The sequence below is a fragment of the Camelus ferus genome, chromosome 4 (assembly GCF_009834535.1).
Source record: "Camelus ferus isolate YT-003-E chromosome 4, BCGSAC_Cfer_1.0, whole genome shotgun sequence".
NCBI lineage: Eukaryota > Metazoa > Chordata > Mammalia > Artiodactyla > Camelidae > Camelus > Camelus ferus.
In genome coordinates this window covers 70767780-70786758 of record NC_045699.1, presented here as the reverse complement: position 1 = coordinate 70786758, position 18979 = coordinate 70767780, and the positions used below count along the sequence as shown (strand labels likewise).

Here is an 18979-nt window from a genome sequence, read left to right as displayed (position 1 = left end):
AGAGGCTGATCTCTGCGAGGTTAGAGATGAAGGAGAGATCAGCGATCTGAGGGCTAAAAACAGAAATAGACGAGGCCACGTGTACCCTGATAGCAGAAGTAGACCCAGGTAGATCAAGGAAACAACACAACTTGCCCCTGTGGATACAGAGACAAAGATCCTTAACAAAACCGCCAAGCCAGTCCAGTGGTATTTAGAAAGGGCAGTGCATCTAGACGCGTGTGCAGAATAGGTTCACCGTTTGAGGGCCAAATATTATAGCTGACCACAGAAAATGGGAGCGGCTGTTGGCTCCGATCACCAAAGTGTGTTAACAGTGTCTGAGTGAGCACACACTCGGTGTCTCTCGTCCCATCCCTGGGGCCATGGCAGCTGTTACCCAACTTCCCACCTCCTGCCCGCCTCCCCTCCAGGCCCCGCTCCTGTGGGCTCCCCCAGAGGGGTCCGTGTGGGATGGCAAGGGGGCCCCATTGAGCACGGACCCTGAGCCTGGCTCCCGGGTGTGGAGCACCCGTGAGTCACACAGGACGCTCCAGGGGCTTGTCACCCCTGTGTGACAGGTTAGAACGTGAGGGCTCAGAGAGGGCGCGTGACCACTGTGTTGGTGCTGGCACTGGCCTGAGCCTGGGTCCCCAGCACCTGGTGTCACTGAGACCTCACAGGACAGGGTGTGCCTGCAGGGCGAGATGCCAGCCACCTCTCCAGGGAGACTTTCCTCCTCACCGTTTGTGAGGCACTTAGATTCCACTGTCCCCTCGAGCCTAGGGGGTCTACCAAGAGCTCTCTGCTCTTCAGAAACCCCTCTTCATCCTAAAGACGCCAAAGACCACCACCCCCTCCTGCAGAGACAGAGGCCCTGCGGACCCGCATCCCTGCAAGGAGTGTGGACCTCGGAGGGCAGCAGGCTGCCCCAGCCTGAAGCTGGGGCCAGATTTGCCCTGGATGACAGACCCCTGAGGCAGGGGCGAGGAGTGAGGAAGACACCCGCAGCCCTTCTGCCAGCATCTCGTGGACGCACCGCCCAGGGGCACGTGCAGAGTGTGTTTTGAAGACTCTGGAACCAGCCAATGTTCAAGATTGGAAGTTGAGGGTTTTAATTGAGGTGGCCCACGTGTCTGGCATCCCCGAGCTCATTCAGGGCAAAGACAAGGTGCAGCTCTCCTGCACCCCACACGTACCCCCAGCATCCTGCTCATTTGTGATATGCGAGGGCCCCCGTGTCGCTCTTCCCTCTGCCCAGAGCACTCTCCCCTCTTTCCTGGCCCAGTCCTGTCCCCTCCCCACCTCCCCTCCCCCAGGACCCCTGCCCTGACACCCCACAGCTGGGCACAGCTCCCCTCAGGCTTGACTGGGTCCGTCTGTCACTGCTGACTTCCTCGGGGGCCCGGTCCTGGTCAGCGGGGAGCCGGAGGGTCTTGGCCCCCAGGGGAGCTCTCCATCAGCACCACAGTGAGGGCTTCCCAGACTGATCACGACCCTGGCTCTGGGCAGCGCGGCTGGTGCAGTGCCTGCGGGGATGGAGGGAGCCCCAGAAGGGACCTCAGGGAGAAGGGACCAACCAGCCGGGAAAGGTCTAGAAGCTCTCTGAACACCTGATACTGTGGCCTGACAGAGAGCAAAGAAATCAGTGCCCCCCCCCCCGCCATGTTCACAGCAACTCTCCTGCCTGGAAGCTTGTATCCCACAGGGGGAAAAAGCACACAGGAGAGGGGCGGTTTGTACATCATCTGTATTGTCACATGAAATGCACATCCAGAACGGCTGACTTGGAAACGACCTATTAGGTCACACGGAGTCCGGCCCCTGGGGGCCAAAGCGGCACCAATGCCCGTGGCTGTGGGCTTTCCGCAGGCAGTGGCATGGACACCTGGTCTCCCCAGACTCTGGGGCCCAGCGCTGGGAGAGGCCAGCTCATGCCTCAGGCTCTTCTGCTCCTGGGCAGCCATTCCCAGAACACACTTGAGGAAACCCAGTTCCTTGATGGGGGGTGTTAATAGCTGTTCCATGAGAAAAGTGTTCCGTGGTCAAGTAAGTGCAGGAAACGTGGGTTAAACAAGGTTCACCAGGAAGCTTTTTCTACAGGACTTGTCAGAGCCTTTACTACAATAACGGCCCTCATGAACACCCAACAGAGTATGCAGCATTTCCCAAATTTATTTGACCACAAAACCATTTTTCTTCCCAAAGTGTCCTGCAGGCTGGTGTCTGGAGGGGCGCCCTTTGGAAGGTGCTGCCCTTGGGCTATCAACGACCATTAATGGCAAGGGCATCTGTGTTGGGTGCTGGGTTGCAGGTATTTCGCTGGGCGTCGTGCTGTGGGGAGGCGGGCAGAGCCAAGAACTCAACAGTCATGACGATGGAAGGACAAGACACGACTCGGCACCCCTCCTGCCATCTTGGTGCTCGCCTGTTATCTCCAGGGCAGAAGCCGAGTGGGGCAGTCCCCAGGACTGGGCCCGGCCTGCCAAGAGAGGAGTTCAGAGTCCAGTGAAAGGAGCAGGGGGCACCCAGCACTATGGGATGTTCCAGTCACTGGTGGGCCCTCCAGAGGTCACCAGCCTCCAACCAAGATGGGGAAGATGCGTTGGGGGCACCTGGCTCCCTCTCCCCTGCCAGCCCCGTGTTGTCCTGCTGCCTCTCTTGGGCCACCCCAGCCCCAGAGCCGTGGACAGGCGGCTCACCAGGCAGAGATGAGCATCTGGCAGGTGTTGGAGGACAACCAGACCAGCTCGACCAACCGGAACTGGAAGTAGCCAATGGCGAAGCCCGAGAGGACGTCGGTGATGTGGTGGCGGCCGATCATCACCCGCGACAGGCCCACGCAGAGAGCCCAGAGCACCAGCAGGACGCGCAGGGGCACCGCCAGCACCAGGTGGCTGAGAAAGAACTTGGACACCATGGCCGCGCGGCTGGCGTGCCCGGCGGGGAAGGCGTAGATGTCCATGGTGAGGTAGTCCAGGAGGCCGGGGCTCGTCTCGAACGGGCCTCGCCGCTTGATCAGCTTCTGCACGCTGGCCACCGTCATGATGTCCAGCAGCAAGGCTGAGGTGGGAGAGAGGGGCCCCGAGGGACCGTCAGTGCCGCCTCCACCTCCCCTCTCCCGCTCCCTTGCATTCTTCACGAGCAGGTTCCCACCTCGGAGCCTTCGTCTGGGCTGTTCCCTCTACCTGGAATGCCCTTCCCTGGGATACTCAGATGGCTCACACCCTCACTTTTTTCAGCCCAGGAGCCTTCCCTGACCACCTGTTTACTAAAGGCCCCTCACTCTCTATCCCCTCCTGCTTTATTTTCCTTCACAGCATTTCTCGCCCCCCCATCACATACTTTTTTGTGCATTTCTCCTCCCCCCAGTACACCGTGAGCTCTGCGGGGGCCAGGACCCGATTTGCTCACGGCTGGGAGGGGCTCGATCTAGGCGCTGAATGAGAGAGTGGTGATCAGGGGTCTCACGGGCCCCTGCAGGCACCTCAGAGGATCTCATCCTGACAAATGGGGCCCTGGGCCGCTGGTTCTTCTCAAAGGGCTCCATGGAAGCCCCCGCCAGTCCTGAGGGCAGGATGTTACTGTCCCACCTTTTTAAAGTTGAGGTGAAATTCACATAACATGCCATTAACCACTTGGAAGCGTACAGTTCAGTGGCATTCAGTATGTTCATGATGTTGTGCAACCACCACCTCTATCGAATTCCCAAACACCTCATCACCCACATGGAAACCCAGTACCACCAAGCCCCAGCCCCTGGCAACCACCACTCTGCTTTCTGTCTCTGTGGATTCGCCTATTCTAGACCCTTCACACAGAGGGAAGCATACATATGTGAACTTTCGTGTCTGGCTTCTTTCTTGAACTGTAACATTTTTGAGGCTGATTTATGTTGTAGCAGGTGTCAGAACTTTGTTCCTTTTTAATGGCTGACTACTACTCCACTGTCTGGACCTGCCACAGTCTGTTTATCCGCTCATCTGTTCACAGACATCTGGCTGCCTGCACCTTCTGGCTACTGTGAACAAGGCTGTAATCAACATTTGTGTACAAGTGTTTACTGAGTTCCCGTTTTCAGTTCTTTGGGGTCATCCCTATGCCCGGTAACTAGGTCTAACTTTTTGAGGACTTGCTAAACGGACTTCCATGGCAGCCGAACCATATTGTCCTCATTTTACAGAGGCCTAGACGAAGCCCTGGAGGTTGAAGTATCCCTGCCTGCCCCTCCTCCTTTCTGGGTGTTTCCCCTTCCCCTCCCTCCAACTTCTCCACCATCCTTCAGGCCTCAGCCTAAAGGTCACCTTCCCTGACCTCCAGACAGGGCAGGCCCTCAATAGTGCATCCCCCACACCCCGCGTTTCTCCCCATGGCCCTTCCCTGGCGGCAACTAAGGAACCCACTGGGCGGTGCGAGGTTCGGTGTCAGCTCCTCACTTCCTCCCTCACTCCATCACTTCACCCAGGCAGGGCCAAGCCAAGTCTGTTTTGTTCCTAGGCTGATGCTGAGGGCCAGACACAAACGGCAGCCTCCAAATGTTAGTTGAGTCACTGGCCTGGGCCGCAGAGCCAGAGGGGTGGGCTCTTTTCTTATTTGCAGAGCGTCGGGGAGACCTGGATCTCTGTCCATCCTGCCTCCACCGTCACCCTGCTGTGTGGCCTTGGAAGAGCTGCTCTGCCTCTGTGTGCTTTTAGACAAAGGTCCCACACCAAGGCCCTAGTTTCACCCAGCTGGTCACAGTGGCACCCAGATGGCCAATATGGAGGTTCCAGGCAAAACTCCTTACACTTAGAAAGATCCTTGGAGGCCCCGTGAGGTCACAGTACCTGGAAGTCCTTCTTCAGGTGACAGTGAGGAGAAAACCAGCATTGTGGTGTGGTGGCAAAGCTCACGAGTGCCACAGAGACCCGGGTTTGAGTCCTGGCCCTGAGCCTCCTGACCATGACGTTGGACAAGGCACCTAACTTCCCTCACCTGTAAGACGAGATCACAAACACCTGCCTCCTGGAGGGAGCCTGGCACGGCGCCTGCAGGGTGACTGACCGTCCTGGGTTCGTCTGGGACAGGGCGGTTTCCCAGGACACAAGACGTTCAGGGCTAGAACAGGGGAGTCCCAGCAAACCGGCGGAGCTGGTCCCCCCACGTGCCGGGCACACGGGAAGGGCTGGAGAAGGGTGGAAGACAACCACTGAATGCCAGCTCAGTGCAGCCTGGCGCTGGGAGCTGTCCTAGAAGCTCTGCAGGAGATACCAGCATGGCTGGGCTGCAGCCGCCCTTACTCAGAATCGAAAAAAAACCCCAAAAACCTTTCAGAAAAAAAATGACACAATAGATGTTCACTGTAGAAAATTTACAAAATGGAAAACAAAAGTAAGATTTTAAATCACCTGTAAGCCACGGTTCCAGAGCCTCCTAGCCATCTACAGAGCGGAGACTTACTAAAAGCTGTACCGCGCCCCACACACGCTCTTCCGTAACCTGCTTTTGAAAGTTGCCGCGTCACACGCCCCTGGACTCCCGCAGCTGCAGCGACTGAGGTCCCGAGTATTCACCATTTACCGTGTTTATCTGCTGGTCCCAGCACTGGCGTGTCACACTGCTCCCAAGTGACACTGTGCTCCCTGGTCAGCGCAGAATTTCTCTTTTCCTGCCCTCTGCAGGGTTGCTGCTTGCAATCTGGGCTCCCAGTCTGGGATGTGACCCCTTGGCCTCCCTGGGGCCTGCCCTGCTCATTAGCCACAGGGCTGGCTGACGTCTGCCCCTCCTGGGACTCACCAGCCAGCAAGGGAGAGGGGCCGAAGCAGGAAGTGGTGGATGGAGAGGCTGCCAGGCCGAGAGGGGAGGAGCCCGAGGGAGGGAGGGAACCTCTTCCACGCCCTGCATGCATTTCCATGGCAACTTGTTCCCAGGAGCCCAGCCCTCCCAGCCAGCATGCTGCTGACCCAGGCTGAGGCCACAGGAGGACACAGTCCCAGCAGGAGAGAGGGACCAGCGGGGCAGGTGGGAGCTGGAGGGAGCAGGCTGCATCTGACCCCGGGGACCCTGAGCCTGACGGAGCAGCGGAGGCAGGCGGCCAGGATGGGAGGAGTCAGCCTGGCCCTCCCTCCCCTGGTGACAGGCTTTCTCCACTTGGGGAGGAGGCAGTTCACAGGTGGCAGGTTGAACTCGCAGGTTCCAGAGTCACAGGCGGGGTTCATGTCCCGTCTCCTCCACTCATTAAGAACAAGTCCCTTCACCTGTCGGAGCCTCAGTCTACCCACCTGTGACAGGGGTTATCACCGGTGAGAGAGCTCCTGAGTGCCTGGGAAGTATTTAGAACAGGCTGGTATGCGGCGGTCCACAGTCCACTGCCGATACTCCTCCTCAGTCCCAGCCTGGCCTGACCCTGGAGGCTGGGTAGCGCCCAGCAGTGCAAACTGGTGAAAGGACTTCCTTCTCAGAGGTCCCACCGGGGTCAAGATGATCTGGCCCAGGTTCTGAGACCCCCACCACCTGAAGGAAAGTCAGAGCATCCTGGGCCGGGGCCAGTGGAGGGGAGTTGCTAATGTGGACCAGGATCAGGCCCCAAGTTAGATCAAAACATGACACTAGTCACTGGAAGATGTGGGTCATCGGTCTAATCGGTGACCAAGTTTCTCAGCTGAAAACCAGGACTCAACGAGTTGGCAAATTCTCACTGGTTTAAACCTGCCTTCCCAGACAAGCTACACTGCACCAGAGATGCCCAGAGGAAGCCGCTGGGTTTGAGGAGGTAGGGAGGGGCGGCAGCGGGGGAGGGGCGGCAGCGGGACCTCCGTGGGCTGCCCAGTGGGGGGACGCGGGCTCAGGGCCTCACTCTGATGCCGTGGCAGAAGGCAAGGAGGGCTTGTGCCTCAACCTCCCCAGACGTCCTGGCTCTCCTCGTGAGCCGTCAGGACCCACAGGCCAAGAACTGAGCTAGACTCGCACCTTTCAAATGTTTTTAGCACCAGGACGTTTCCCCCCAATGTGAGTATCCACAAAGACTCAGGACAGGAGGCGGAGGAAAGGGCTAGCCCGGTGGCTGCAGCTGGGGGAATGGAGGGGCCCTCTCTGCCCCCAGAGAGGCTTCTGCGGCTGGCTATGCACCATGATTTGAAAACCCCATTTGGGGGCCTTTGGAAATCTGCTATTTCTGGCCAACTCTGTCTCTTGAGGCTGTAATGAGGTGGTGACTGCCTCTCTGCCCTGGGCCTCTCGGGATCGTCTAGCTGGCCCGCCCCAGCCCACGCCTGTGGTTCATTCATTCACTTGACCTCCAGTTCTCGGGCCTTGCCAGTTCCTGAGTGTGTCAGGTGAGGGCCAGGCCTGGGGCTGGTGAACCAGGCTGGCAGGTGCCAGATGGCCGAGGTGGGACATGGGCAGCTAGCAATAGTTACACAGGGAGCTCCTTTCCAGGTAGAGGCGGCCCGCGGTGTCTCCCGCAGCGGACTGGTCTTGAGGGTTGGAAGTAGAAGAGGCGGGGGGGGGGGGGCGGGGGGGGGCGGGGGGGGCGGGGACACGGGCTCAAGGGCTCAAATCGCAGGGCGGCTCTCCCGCAGAGCCGATGGCCCCAGGCCTCCTCCCACCACCGACACCCCCTCCTGCTGCTCCCCAACCCAGGCTGCCTGCCCCTCCTCCAGCACCGAGGCCAGCTCTCGTGTGACTGATTCTGACACTGTCAGCGCATAATCTGGGGCCCAGAAATAGAAGCAAACGGCTCCAACACTCAAGGCTCCGTGAACTCCACTCACATGGCCTGTGAGTTCCCTGACCTACATCCCCTCCTGCACCGGGAGGGAGGCCAGGGCCCCTTGGGGAAGGGTGTGCTGGGCAGGGAGCACAGGAGGGGGGCCGAAGCCACGCTGCCCCCACTTGCTGTGTGACCGGGGCAGGTCACCTAACCTTTCTGGGCCTCGGCTCACCAAAGTCAACAAGGGCTCCAGGCTCAGCCTCCTGGCCTCAAGGTCGGCTGCTTGTGAATTTCCCGACCTTGGCACATCCCTCCCTCTGGGCTTCTGCCCTCAGTGATAAAAGGGGAATCATCCCAGAGGCTCCTCTGAGGGCCTCATGGAGGAAACGCCCCAGGAAGGGCGCCTGGGCTGCAGGGCTTGGCCCCACCGCCTCCCAACAGTCTCCAGCCCCCACCCCTCTCGGGACGGGGGGGGGGGTGGTGAGAGGCCTGAGCTCTCCTGTGGGAAGCGCAGTTGGTGCCTCAGAGGTGACAAGAACATGCCTTGGTGCCATCTTCTCCCTTAACCTGGGGCAGGGGTGGAGGAGGGGTGGGATGACCCTCGTGGCCCCTGGCTTCCCCCTGGGACGTGCTCTGTAGGACCAGCGCAGCTGCAGGGGAGTCAGTCGGGCTGGGGGCGGGGAAGGGGCAGCTGTGGGCCCTGCAAGGAGCAAATTCAGGGCCTCGCAGGGGCTCCTTGTTAGCTGGTGAGGGGGAAGGTTTATGAGCTGGTATCTCTGGCCGGCTGGGGCCGGGACTTCACACCTCCCATCCCCCATCCCCGCCTCTCTGGGAGATGGGGAACCAGCCCAGTGATGTTGCGGGGCGGTGCGAATCGGTCTAAACTTTTTGAAGGGCATCAGAAGTTCAGGCTCAGAAGTCTTTACAACATTCCTCCCTTGACTCAGCTCTTCCATTGTAGGAGTCTCTCCTTGGGAAATAATTGGGGATGTGCGCCATGATTCACGGTCAAGGATGTCCACTGCGGCATCCTTCATAAGGCTGACAACCCCGCACCAGCCCAGTGCCCTTGAGTCAGAGACAGATGGGACAAGCTGCGGCCGCGTCTAGACAATGGAGCACTCCGGGGCCACTGCGAATGATGGAGCAGATGTGTATTTATAGCCACCCAAGGACAGCTATGGGGTTTAAGTGGAAAAGGCCAATTACCAAACCAGATTTACAGTAGGATGCCGCTTTTGTAAAATAAGATGTAAATGTGTTGAGATACAGAGAAAAAAGGTCGGAAGGCAGCCCACTAAATGTTAACAGGGCTTCTCGCTGGGTGGGAGGATGAGGGTGATTTTTGTTGTCTTTCTGTGATTCTGCATTAAAAGTTTTTCCTACCATGAATGTGCACTACCTGTGCACATTTTTTAAGTTATTTTTACAAAAGGACAAATACTGCACATTCCCACTATTATGAGGTCCCTAGAGTAGGCAGATTCACAAAGACAGAAAGGGGACTGGAGGTGGCCAGGGGCTGGGGCTCGGGGCTGGGCAGGCAGTGTTTAACAGGTGCAGCGTTTCAGTCGGGGAAGATGAAAGAAATTCTGGAGATGGATGGTGGGGATGGTTGCACAACAATGTGAATGTACTTAATACCACTGAACTGTGCACTTAAAAATGGTTCAATGGCAAACTGTATGTAATGTGTATTTTAGCGTGCACACACACACGGTTATTTTAAAAACCAGTGCAAAGTTCCAGAAGGACGCAGCTCTTGGGGAGGCGTGCGGTGAGCAGGAAGGTTGGAAGGGAAATCCTGAGAGGAGACAGGACTGCTCCAGGCTTTTGGCACTGGGACCTCTGCTCCGTCGCGTGAGGTGTGTGTGTGTGTGAGACACGCCTGGTATCTCCTGACCAGGGCAGCCCTGCCGTTAGCCGGAGCCCCCGCCCCTGCCCTCAGCACCCAGTGTCGGGGGTGGGGGTGGGGTGCTGATGCGAGAATCCTGGTCTGTTCCTAACTCCTCTGACCAGCGAGCTCTATAACTCTGCCGGTCTCCATGTTCTCTCCTGAAGAATCCGGGTGCCAAGCTTGGCTTTGTCTGTCTGCAAAGACTGTCAGCGTGAAAGGAACTCAAGATCGTGGGCGTGGAAGCCTGCCGCTGCCATTATTCACTCAGCTGAGCACCGGGCTCTGCTGGGAGGGGCGACGAGGAACAGGACCCCCCGGTGGTGCCCCTCTTCTTTCATCTCTTGTATTAGCTACAAGGGGAGCTGCTGTGACAGTGCACAGGGGGGCCCTGACCCACTCTGGGGGTGGCCGAAGGCTGCCTGGAGGGACCGATGACGGTGTCACTGAGCCCCACTGAGATGATGAGAAGTGAAGCTGTGGGAGAGACGTGGCGGGGAGGGGGGAACGTTCCACGTCTGCAGAGCTGAGCTGGCATCTCCAGCAGGAGAGCTCCTGCCAGTGGAGGTTTGGGATCAGTCTAAGTATCCATCAGCTGGGGACAGGCTATACAAGTCTCATGGGCAGGCCGTCGCCTAAGCTGTCCCCGAGATCAGGAGCCGGTGGGCCGGGGCAGGGGGTGCCGCATGGCTGGGGAAGCTGGCTCTGTTTTTTTAACTCCTCCTGCTTGATGCAAAGGGTTGTGGGGGGCCGAGGCGGGAGGGACACGGCCTATCAGGCCCAGCAGGGCCGTAAGAAAGAGGCCAAGCTGTGGAGGCCATATCAGAGACATACGATATGTCACTATGTGCAGAGAAAAGTCCAGAAGCCCATGACCCAAACTGCAGCAGAGGTTATTCCTGGGGAAGGGGTTTAAGGGAGACACCCACTTTTTTCACCATTTGTCCTTGTTTGAATGTCCCTTACTACAGGGAATATAATGAACAGGTGCTCAACATCACTAATTATGGATGCGCAAATCAAAGCCCCAGTGAGGTACCGCTTTTCACACCCATTAGGGTGGCTATTATCAAAAAAAAAAAAGGGCTGGCAAAGAACACGTGGAGCAGTTGGAACCCTTGGGCACTGCTGGTGGGAATGTAAAATGGTGCAGCTGCTGCGGAAAACAGTACGGAGGTTCGTCAAACAATTAAGCGTAGAATTACTATTTAATCCAGCTATTCCATGGCTGGGTGTAGACCCGAAAGAAATGAATGCAGGGACTTGTAGAGATACTTGTGCACCCGTGTTCACAGCAGCATTATTCACAACAGCCAACAGGTGGAAACAGCCCAAGTGTCCACTGACAGATAACAGATAAACAAAATGTGTTCTGTCCATATCATGGGACATTATTCAGCCTTAAAAAGGGAGGAAATTCTAACACCCGCTACAACGTGGATGAATCTTGAGGACACGATGCGCAGTGAAGTAAGCCAGACATGAGAAGACAAGTACTGAACGATGCCACTGATATGAGGTCCCTAGACCAGTCAGGTTCATAGAAACAGAGAGTGGGTGCCGGGGGCGGGGGGAGGGAGAGCAGAGAGTTCATGGTTAGTGGGTGCAGAGTTCAGCTGGGAAGATGGAAAGGTTCCAGAGATGGATGGTGGTGGCTGCACAAGAGCGTGAATGTACTTCAGCTACCGAACTGTACACTTAAAAATGGTTAAAATGGCAAGTTCTATGATACGTATATTTTACCACAATAAAAAAATGACATAGAAAAAGAAGAAAGTATAGCTTTCATAACTGGGGAAATTTCAATAAAGGTACTTTAATAGATCATGGGAACAAAACATGGAAGTCACTTTCCACCGAGGGCAGTTCCATGAGGACAGCAGGAAGGGCTTGGGGAACAGGGATGGCCTGGATTCCGTCACCCGGTTCCTTTGGAATCATTAAACCTGCTGTTGCAGGGGAGGGACAAAGGAGGGGACCTGGTCATCTCAGAGGTTCTAGAGCTCGGAGGGGACCTGGAGGGACCCTGGACCTGGGACTTCTTTTGATAATGGTGATGGTGACGATGATGGTAATTATTGCTACACAAGCATTAACTGGCACTAGTGTGTGCCAAGCACTTGATGTGTAATTCTTCAGGGAAGTGTCCCACAACCCACTTGACAGATGAGGAAAATGAGGCTCAGAGAGGCAAAGTCACTTGCCCAAGATCCCACAGCTGGGGTGGGATTTGCACCCAGGTCTGGCCGACTCTGGAGCCAAGCTTTTGCCAGCTGCTAAGACCCCTTCTGACTTCGAGGTTTCCAGAGTCTGGACAGCATGCCCTTGGGGAGGGAACGCAGGGAGCAGTGCGGAGAACTTCCTCCTGGCCCAGCTGGGACTCTTCCCAGGTCTGGCAGCTGGAGCTCCACTTCCCAAGGCCCCTGAGTTTTCCCCTTTGGGGCTCTGGGGAGCCCAGGCCTCAATGGTACAGGTGGAGGCCTCTGCTCCCAGCCCAGAGATGGCCCCAAGGGATCTGCTGGGTGCCCTGGTGCTCAGAGTGGGCAGGCAGGACTGGGTAGGGCTCCCTCACCCATCCGGGCCCTGCAGTCCCCACAGTGGTGGTGTTGGCCACCCACTGGGCACGCCTGAGCGCCACCCACTGTACCAAGCGCTTTGAATCCCCACCGCAGCCCTGAAGCCCCATGAACAGATCAAGAAACTGAGGCTCAGAGATGGGAACTGACTTGACCAAGTTCACAGAGCAAGTAAAGGTCAGAGCAAGGACCAGGACAAAGCCCATTTCAACCTCAGAGCCTGTGACCTAGGGTTGAAAAGCCCCCAGATCCCCAAAGACTACAGAGCAGACAGAACCAGGCAGTTTCTGTTCAGAGACGGTCTGTGCTCCCTGGGCGGAGAGCGGCGTGGGCTGCGCCTCTGGGTGGCTGGGGCCAGAGCTGTGAACGGACCCGCCTTGGCGACTCGCTGCAGTTTTCCCTCAAGTCAAGGGGCTGGGTCTGCCCCCCTACAAAGTGCCCGGGACCACAGACCACTCCACCTGCTCTGAGCAGCTGCTGTGTGGGGTGGGCGAGTGCCTTAACCCCTCGGAGTCTCAGTTAACTCGTCTATAAAGTGAGCGTGTTCGCATTTCCCTTAGACAGTCATTAAGAATTTTAAAATCATGAAATATAGGACGTTCGTGGCATCTATTTGGTGCATAGTGAAGCTCAATCAATGATATTTTTAGAAACTCAGAAATGACTGTCATTGAAGAAGAGGCATTTTCTTGAATGACAGTCACTTTTTGCTTCCTATGAAGCAAACGCCTTGGTGCCCACCTGGTTGCTGGAATGAGCCAGAAATCTCATGTTAACAAGGCAGACTTGTTCCCAGGTCTAATCCTGTTCCCATCACTGACTGGCCGCATGGCCATGGGCAAACTGTCTCCCTGAGCCTCAGTTTCCTCCTCTTTAAATTGGGAAGAATAAGAGCTTCTCCCTGTGGGGTTGTGGTGAAGATCAGAGCTATGATCTGGTTTATGCAAAACCAGGCACAGAGTAAGCACCGAGCACATCACGAACACAGATTCACCAGGTCCATTATCACACAGGGAAGGAACGTGCAAACGGGGCCTGCGGAGCGGGGTTGAGAGGCAGGCTCAGGGACACTTCCCCAACTCTGTCCTTGGACACCAGGCAACCTGACCTCCAGCACAGTTTTCCTGAGCCGCTGCTCTGTGTGAGGCCACAGCCAGCACCAGGGACGTTGTGGATAATGAGACCGGGCTTCTGCCACCAGAAGCCCTGGCCCGGCACCTGGGCCACCTTGCTCTGTCCCTCCCTCCCTCTCTCCCAAGCCCCTGGCTCGGGGCCTGGAAAGCACGCAGACCTGGACGTCAGGCGGACCTGGTGCAAATCTCCAGCTCTGAAGCCTTGGCCAGGTTGCTTTATTTACAGGAGCCTCAGTTTCCTAATCTGTAAAGTGGGAGTGGTAAGAGCACCAATCCCATGGGACTGTTTATTTGGGGTAATAAGTAATGTAAATAATTTAGTAATAAGAATGAGAAATCATTGATGGTACCAGCCGCAGCCATTTCCTGCACGAGGCATCCGTTCCCCCTACGCCACATCCCCTCAACAGAGTGTCCAGCCCCAGACTCTCTGAGACCTGAGTGGGGAGATACACATTGTTGCTACTTCCTCCAGGAGGGCAGTTCTCCGGGGTCCAATCCACATTGCTTTGGAACTGGGACCCTTGTCAGTGTTTGCTTAGCCTGAGGCACCTTCCCCCACCCCATCCGGCACCTGAGCCCAAAATGGTGCCTGCGCCGGGAGGGTCAGGAGCTCAACATGGCCCGGGACGGAGGGTAGAGCAGAGGTTCCCCGAGCACCTTGGGGATCTGGAGGTGCCTGAAGGGTGGGTAGATGGGAGCTGGGCATCACCTCTTGGGTAGAAGGGAGGGCTGGCCTTCTACATGGGTCCCACATGGCACCTGACACAAGGCAGCGCTAAATGAAAGACGCTGGTGGCAAAGACTTTGCAAAAACAAACCAAAGACCAGCTCACTAGGCCCTCTCTTCCCGCGACTCACCTAGGGAAGCACCAGGTAAGGACTCTCAGAGGTCACGAGTGGGTGGAAGCCCCAGACTGGACCCCTGTAACCCCCAGGCCCTGTGGGAGGATCCTGGGCGGCTTGCAGAGTCCCTGAGCCAAGTAGGGGTAGAGGGGGCATGGGAGCAGCTCCCAATTGCTGTCTACAAGCAGCCTAGGACCTCAAAGACCCCAACTCATGGGGTGGGGGTTAAGGGTTAGGTACCCCACTCCAGAGCACCCGCTAGACTCCTGTCCACTTCCCTCGGGGCCAGGGCCTCCAGCACCCCCGCTCTGAGCTGCCTCTGGGGCAGCGGTGCACTTGCCGAGAGCAGGCCCTTCCTCAGAGGTTCCCGCTGGGTCCCGGTGTTCTTAAGGCCCCCACTTTGCAGGGGACCCCGGTCTGCACATCCCAGCTCTCTCTTTCCCGAGCCGGAGCCTGGCCGGTTTCTGGGGCACCCTTCCTGCCTAACCTCATTAGATTGTTCCAGTCGGTTTCTGAGGGCCCCGCTGGTCCTGGCTGGGGCGGGGCGGGGCAGGTGGCGGGCAGTGGACACACTCACCCAGAAGCAGGTTCATGAGCACCTCCTGGCCGGCCAGCGTGCTGCTCTTCACCAGGCAGAGGATGGTACCCCCGATCCAGGGGATGCCGTGGCCCGTGATGCCAATGAGCTTGACCATGGAGCGGGCGCTGGCCCAGGACGCGGCCCGGCCGGCACACACCCCCAGGCGCTTGGACATGCAGATGTCAATGGCCAGCAGGGAGTTGAAGGCAATGCCCTTGAAGGAGGGGTTCAGCTGCATGCAGTCCTCCTCGGGCAGCTGCTGTGACTGGCGCCGCTCGCGGGCCCCGTCCCCAGGGGGTGGGGGCTGCGCCGAGGGGCCTGAGGCCTTCCTGCCGGAGCTGCGGGGCTCCGGGGTCCCCTTGGGGGGCTGGTTCAGGGACAGGAACTCGGCCCGGTTGAGGACGTTGTTGCGATCCCGGGCCCGGGCCCTGCTCTGGGAGGCAGGCATGGCGATGCTCACACGGCGAGGGCCAGTGCCAGCCTGGCTGTGAGGGCCTTCTCCCCAAAGACGCGAGCCCGGGAGGGAGCCGCCACTACGCCCTGCCTCCCTGCCTGCTCTGCGGCAGCTGTTAAATATAGAGTGCAGGACTGCACATGCTGTTTACCTCCGGCTGCCACCAGGCTCGGGGGGGATGTCAGTGCCAGCTGGGCAGCCAATCGAGCCCCCCAGTGCGGGCCAGCACCAATGGAGCCACCCGGGAGGCGGACGAGTCCACAGCTGCGGCCTGGCAGCCTCAGGCCTGGGCTATTTAAATCTTCCAATGGCTCACTCCCCGGGCTTGGGGGACTCTGGGAAATGTAGTCCTCCTGCTGCTCCGGCCTCGGCTGTGCCTGGGGCCAGGGGCCCAGATGCCAGCCCCCAGGTGCTATCCCCTGCTTTGACCAAGCCCTCTGAGCAAGCCAGACCCCTGGGGGCCAGGCCTGCCTGCCCCACTGGCCTGGGCAGCTCGGACTCGGTCCCACAAACGAAACAGTGGAGTCCAGGCCAAAGGCCTCTCCGGGCACCAGATGGAGTGAATGACGTCACTGAAAGCATCATCTTGGGTCCACTGTGGCCAGGCCCAGCCCCTCCCCTCTGTGACAGCATCTCAGTAAGCTGGTGGGCTGGGGCTTTTTAAATTTGCAATCAGTCTTGAATTTGGCTTCGGTGCCTGCACAGTTCAATCAAATGGAAGACTTGATTTCCATTACAGGGAGGGGTAATTAATTGGTGGTAATGGATCTGCCCCTTGGAGGCTGCCTCCACTGCCCAGAGTTTTGAGAAGGACTGGAGCACTACAGCAGCTTCAGGAAACCCGGAAACAGTTACTGAGCTCCTGGCCCCGTGCTCTGTGCCTGGAGTACTGCAGCGAATGGGACAGGCAGGGTCCCCGTCCCCGGGAAGCTCCTTGTTCAGCAGGGATTAAAAGAATGACACGTGAGAATGTTTGCAAGTGTGCAGGTGTGTTGCAGGATCACAGAACAGGGCCCAGGCCTGGCCTGGGAGTCGTGGAGGGCTTTCCCCCGGAAGGAAGAGCAGGTGAGAGGCCCCAGGCAGGGGAGAGCCTACACAACGTGTGGCACGGGGGCAAGAGAGGCTGCAACCCCAGAGAGGGGCGGCCAAGAGGGCCCAGCTGAGGATTTGGGGTTGGAGTCAGGCCTCTCTGCACCCACCTGGATGACTGCAGGAAGCCAGTCTCCACAGGGCTGACTGGGCCTGGTCTCCAAGGGAAGCCACTGGTTTAGGGCAACACACAGAGTCAGGGGTGAATGCCCCGGTCCTGTGACTCACAGCAGCCAAGGCCTGTCTGCCCAGCCGGGGTGAAGGCAGGAGTCCTTCCAAGCATGGAGCTCACCCCTGAAGCCCCAGACCCACCCCACAGCCTCCCACGAAGGACAGGAAGCTGCCTGGGATGGGGGTGAATGCTCTCTGGTCACAGGGGACCAACCCAGGGGGTCCAGAGTCAGACAGATGGGGGATGACCTGGGGCTCTGCCATCAACTAGCTGTGGGCCCTTGAGCAAGTCACTTGGCCTCTCTGAGCCTCATCTTTTCCACTTGTAACCTGGGAATACTAGTGTCCACCTCCCAAGAGCTGTTGTGAGGTCAATGAGATGATGCTTGTAAGATGCTGAGCAGGGTCGCAGCCACATAGTGAGCCTTCAAGCCTATGGGTCAGGAATGGATCCTGTTTAACAAGCGTAGCCAAATCCTTTCTCCCTCTGATTGCCCCGTTCACAAGGCCCCACCCTCAAGGTCCGGCCCCCACCCCATACCTGGCTGGTGTGAAGCCAGACACAGGAGCTCTGTCTGGGGTTCCTTGTGGAGTCCCTGGCACTCTTCTTCCAGAGTGTTCCACTCAGACCATGCAGCCACAGAGAAGGACGTCCCAGATGGTGCCACATTCCACCCTCCTGGGTGTAGCCATGAGGACCTGTGCTGCCTCATCCTGGGCCCTGGACAGACATACATGAATATACACACAGAACGCATGGGTGGCGGGCAGTTTACTGAGCTCTCCACGTGTTTTAGTTTATTGACACCATATAAATATAACCCACCTTCCTTGGAAGTCATGATGTCATCCCCATTTCACAGATGAGCAAGCTGAGGCTTGGAGGAGGTGAAACCTGAAAGAAGTGAGGCCCAATTCCCAAGAAGTCCCTGGGGTGGGATACAAGGACCTCCAGACTCAGATGTCTCAGACCACGGGGACCTGGACGTGCCTGCTCAGGTCTCCACCAGGGCACTTACCCAGCCCTTGCTCTTGCTGGGTGTGGCCCATGACCCGGGCTGACCTCAGGAGGGGCAGAGGAGCCCAGCCCAGATAGGGGCTATTAATACCCAGAGCTTGTGTCAGCATCTTCGTCCGGCAAGAGCTGCCGGCAGGTTCTGAGGGCTACAGTGGGCTCCATGTTGGGGAGGGCCATGGAATCCGATTGGGCTTTGGCCCAGGAGCGGTGAAGGGTGGGCTCTGGACTGGGACGATCCCAGGTTCAAACCCTGGTTCAGCTACCTCTACCTTAGTGATCACAGGCAAGCCCTGCCAGCACTCCAGGCCTCTGTTCCCCTCTCAGGGGGCTGGTGAGAGTATGGGGTGAAAGGATCCCCATCTGCAAGGCGGGGTTACCCTGTTTACATCCTCAGGCAGCTGAGAAGCAGGTGCCATCCCTTTATGAGCACCCACCACAGGGCACACAGTCCCACTTCTCAAGAGTCTTAGAATTCACTTATTCATTGAATCCATGCTTTCATTGATCTCTTCTTATAGTCTAGCTGGGGAGGTAGCATTCATATCCAAAAAATAACTAGCCAGTTTATAAAAACAATATACTTTTATCACTAGCCTTATTTTTTTCTTGCTGTTAAAATATTATAGTAAGTACAATAAATACAGATGATACAGGTGTAATCCTACTGTCTAGAGACCACCACTGTTAACACGAGGGTGGTCAGGTTATAAAGGAATTCTCACCTGTCTCATTTCCAATTACTGAAATATTTCACAACAACTAAGTATTACTTTAATAATCAGAAAGAATATATATTAAAGAAACCCTATCTATGTATATTATGTATATAAACAAATATGCACTTTAAAATATCATTGCATTATACACCCTTTAAAAAAAATAACCTACCCTTTTCACTTAACAATATAAACCGGGCATTGTCTCCATGACAACCCATCATTTTTCAATGACTGCTTGGCATTTTGTCATGTGGCTGGGCCATAATTTATGTAAGCAATTCCCTATTATTAGACATGTAGATTGTTTCCATTTTGTGACTATTCAAAACTATTCTGGCACAGCTACATCCTTATACAGACACCCCTGTGCCCTGAAGCAGAATATAAATATGTGGTTAAAGTGGCAAGTATCAAATCCAACACTGTGCTCTGACACATCCCCATGAGATCCCATGGGTCGTCCTGAAACACTTACTGCAGTGCCAGGACAGGGGCGAGGTCACTTCTAGCCCACAGGGCAAGTCTAACCACACTTTTCCCAGGTTAGAGTCAAGGAAGAGAAGGCCAGAGTGGTGGCGTCACCTGTGAGGCCCCAGAGCTGGTCAGGCAAGGCCAGAGTGAGGATGTGGGCTGGCTGGTCCCTGTAACTCTGAGCCCACGGGATGTCTTCCTGGCCATGCGTCCCACGGCTTCTCCGTTCCCTGCCTGCTTGGCCTCCTCTGTCACTCACTCATTCACTCACTCACTCCCGGAACACTTTTGGAGGCCTCCTGTGTGCCAGACCCCTTGCCAGGACCAATGGGAAGTGCAAAGATGGCTCTGAGGTGGCC

General features: G+C 57.0%; 1 protein-coding gene across 3 annotated transcripts; it reads right to left on the bottom strand.

The window, feature by feature from the left end:
• Window positions 1–1713: 1713 nt before the first annotated feature.
• On the bottom strand, window positions 1714–15524 carry PLPP7 (phospholipid phosphatase 7 (inactive)). Of its 3 annotated transcripts, none has more exons than XM_014556927.2 (3): window positions 14696–15524; window positions 2682–3042; window positions 1714–2461 (listed from the first exon to the last, which is right to left on the bottom strand). In XM_014556927.2, the coding sequence occupies exons 1-3, from the start codon at window positions 15144–15146 to the stop codon at window positions 2245–2247; spliced, it is 1029 nt and encodes a 342-aa protein (XP_014412413.1). In that variant the 5' UTR covers window positions 15147–15524; the 3' UTR covers window positions 1714–2244. The 3 variants fall into 3 exon arrangements, with proteins under 3 accessions (XP_014412413.1, XP_032334573.1, XP_006181994.1); XM_032478682.1 differs by lacking the exon at window positions 14696–15524 and adding an exon at window positions 5539–14654; XM_006181932.3 differs by having other exon boundaries at window positions 2319–3042; window positions 14696–15490.
• Between the last annotated feature and the right edge of the window lie 3455 nt (window positions 15525–18979).

Excerpts from the sequence above, each read along its gene's own strand:
- PLPP7 (XM_014556927.2), bottom strand. The coding sequence starts at position 15,146 with ATGCCTGCCTCCCAGAGCAGGGCCCGGGCCCGGGATCGCAACAACGTC. Across the intron at positions 3,043-14,695 it reads GCTCATGAACCTGCTTCTGG|CCTTGCTGCTGGACATCATG; the intron begins GTGAGTGTGTCC and ends CTCCCACCTCAG. Across the intron at positions 2,462-2,681 it reads CAGATGCTCATCTCTGCCTG|GCCGGGCCCAGTCCTGGGGA; the intron begins GTGAGCCGCCTG and ends CTCTCTTGGCAG.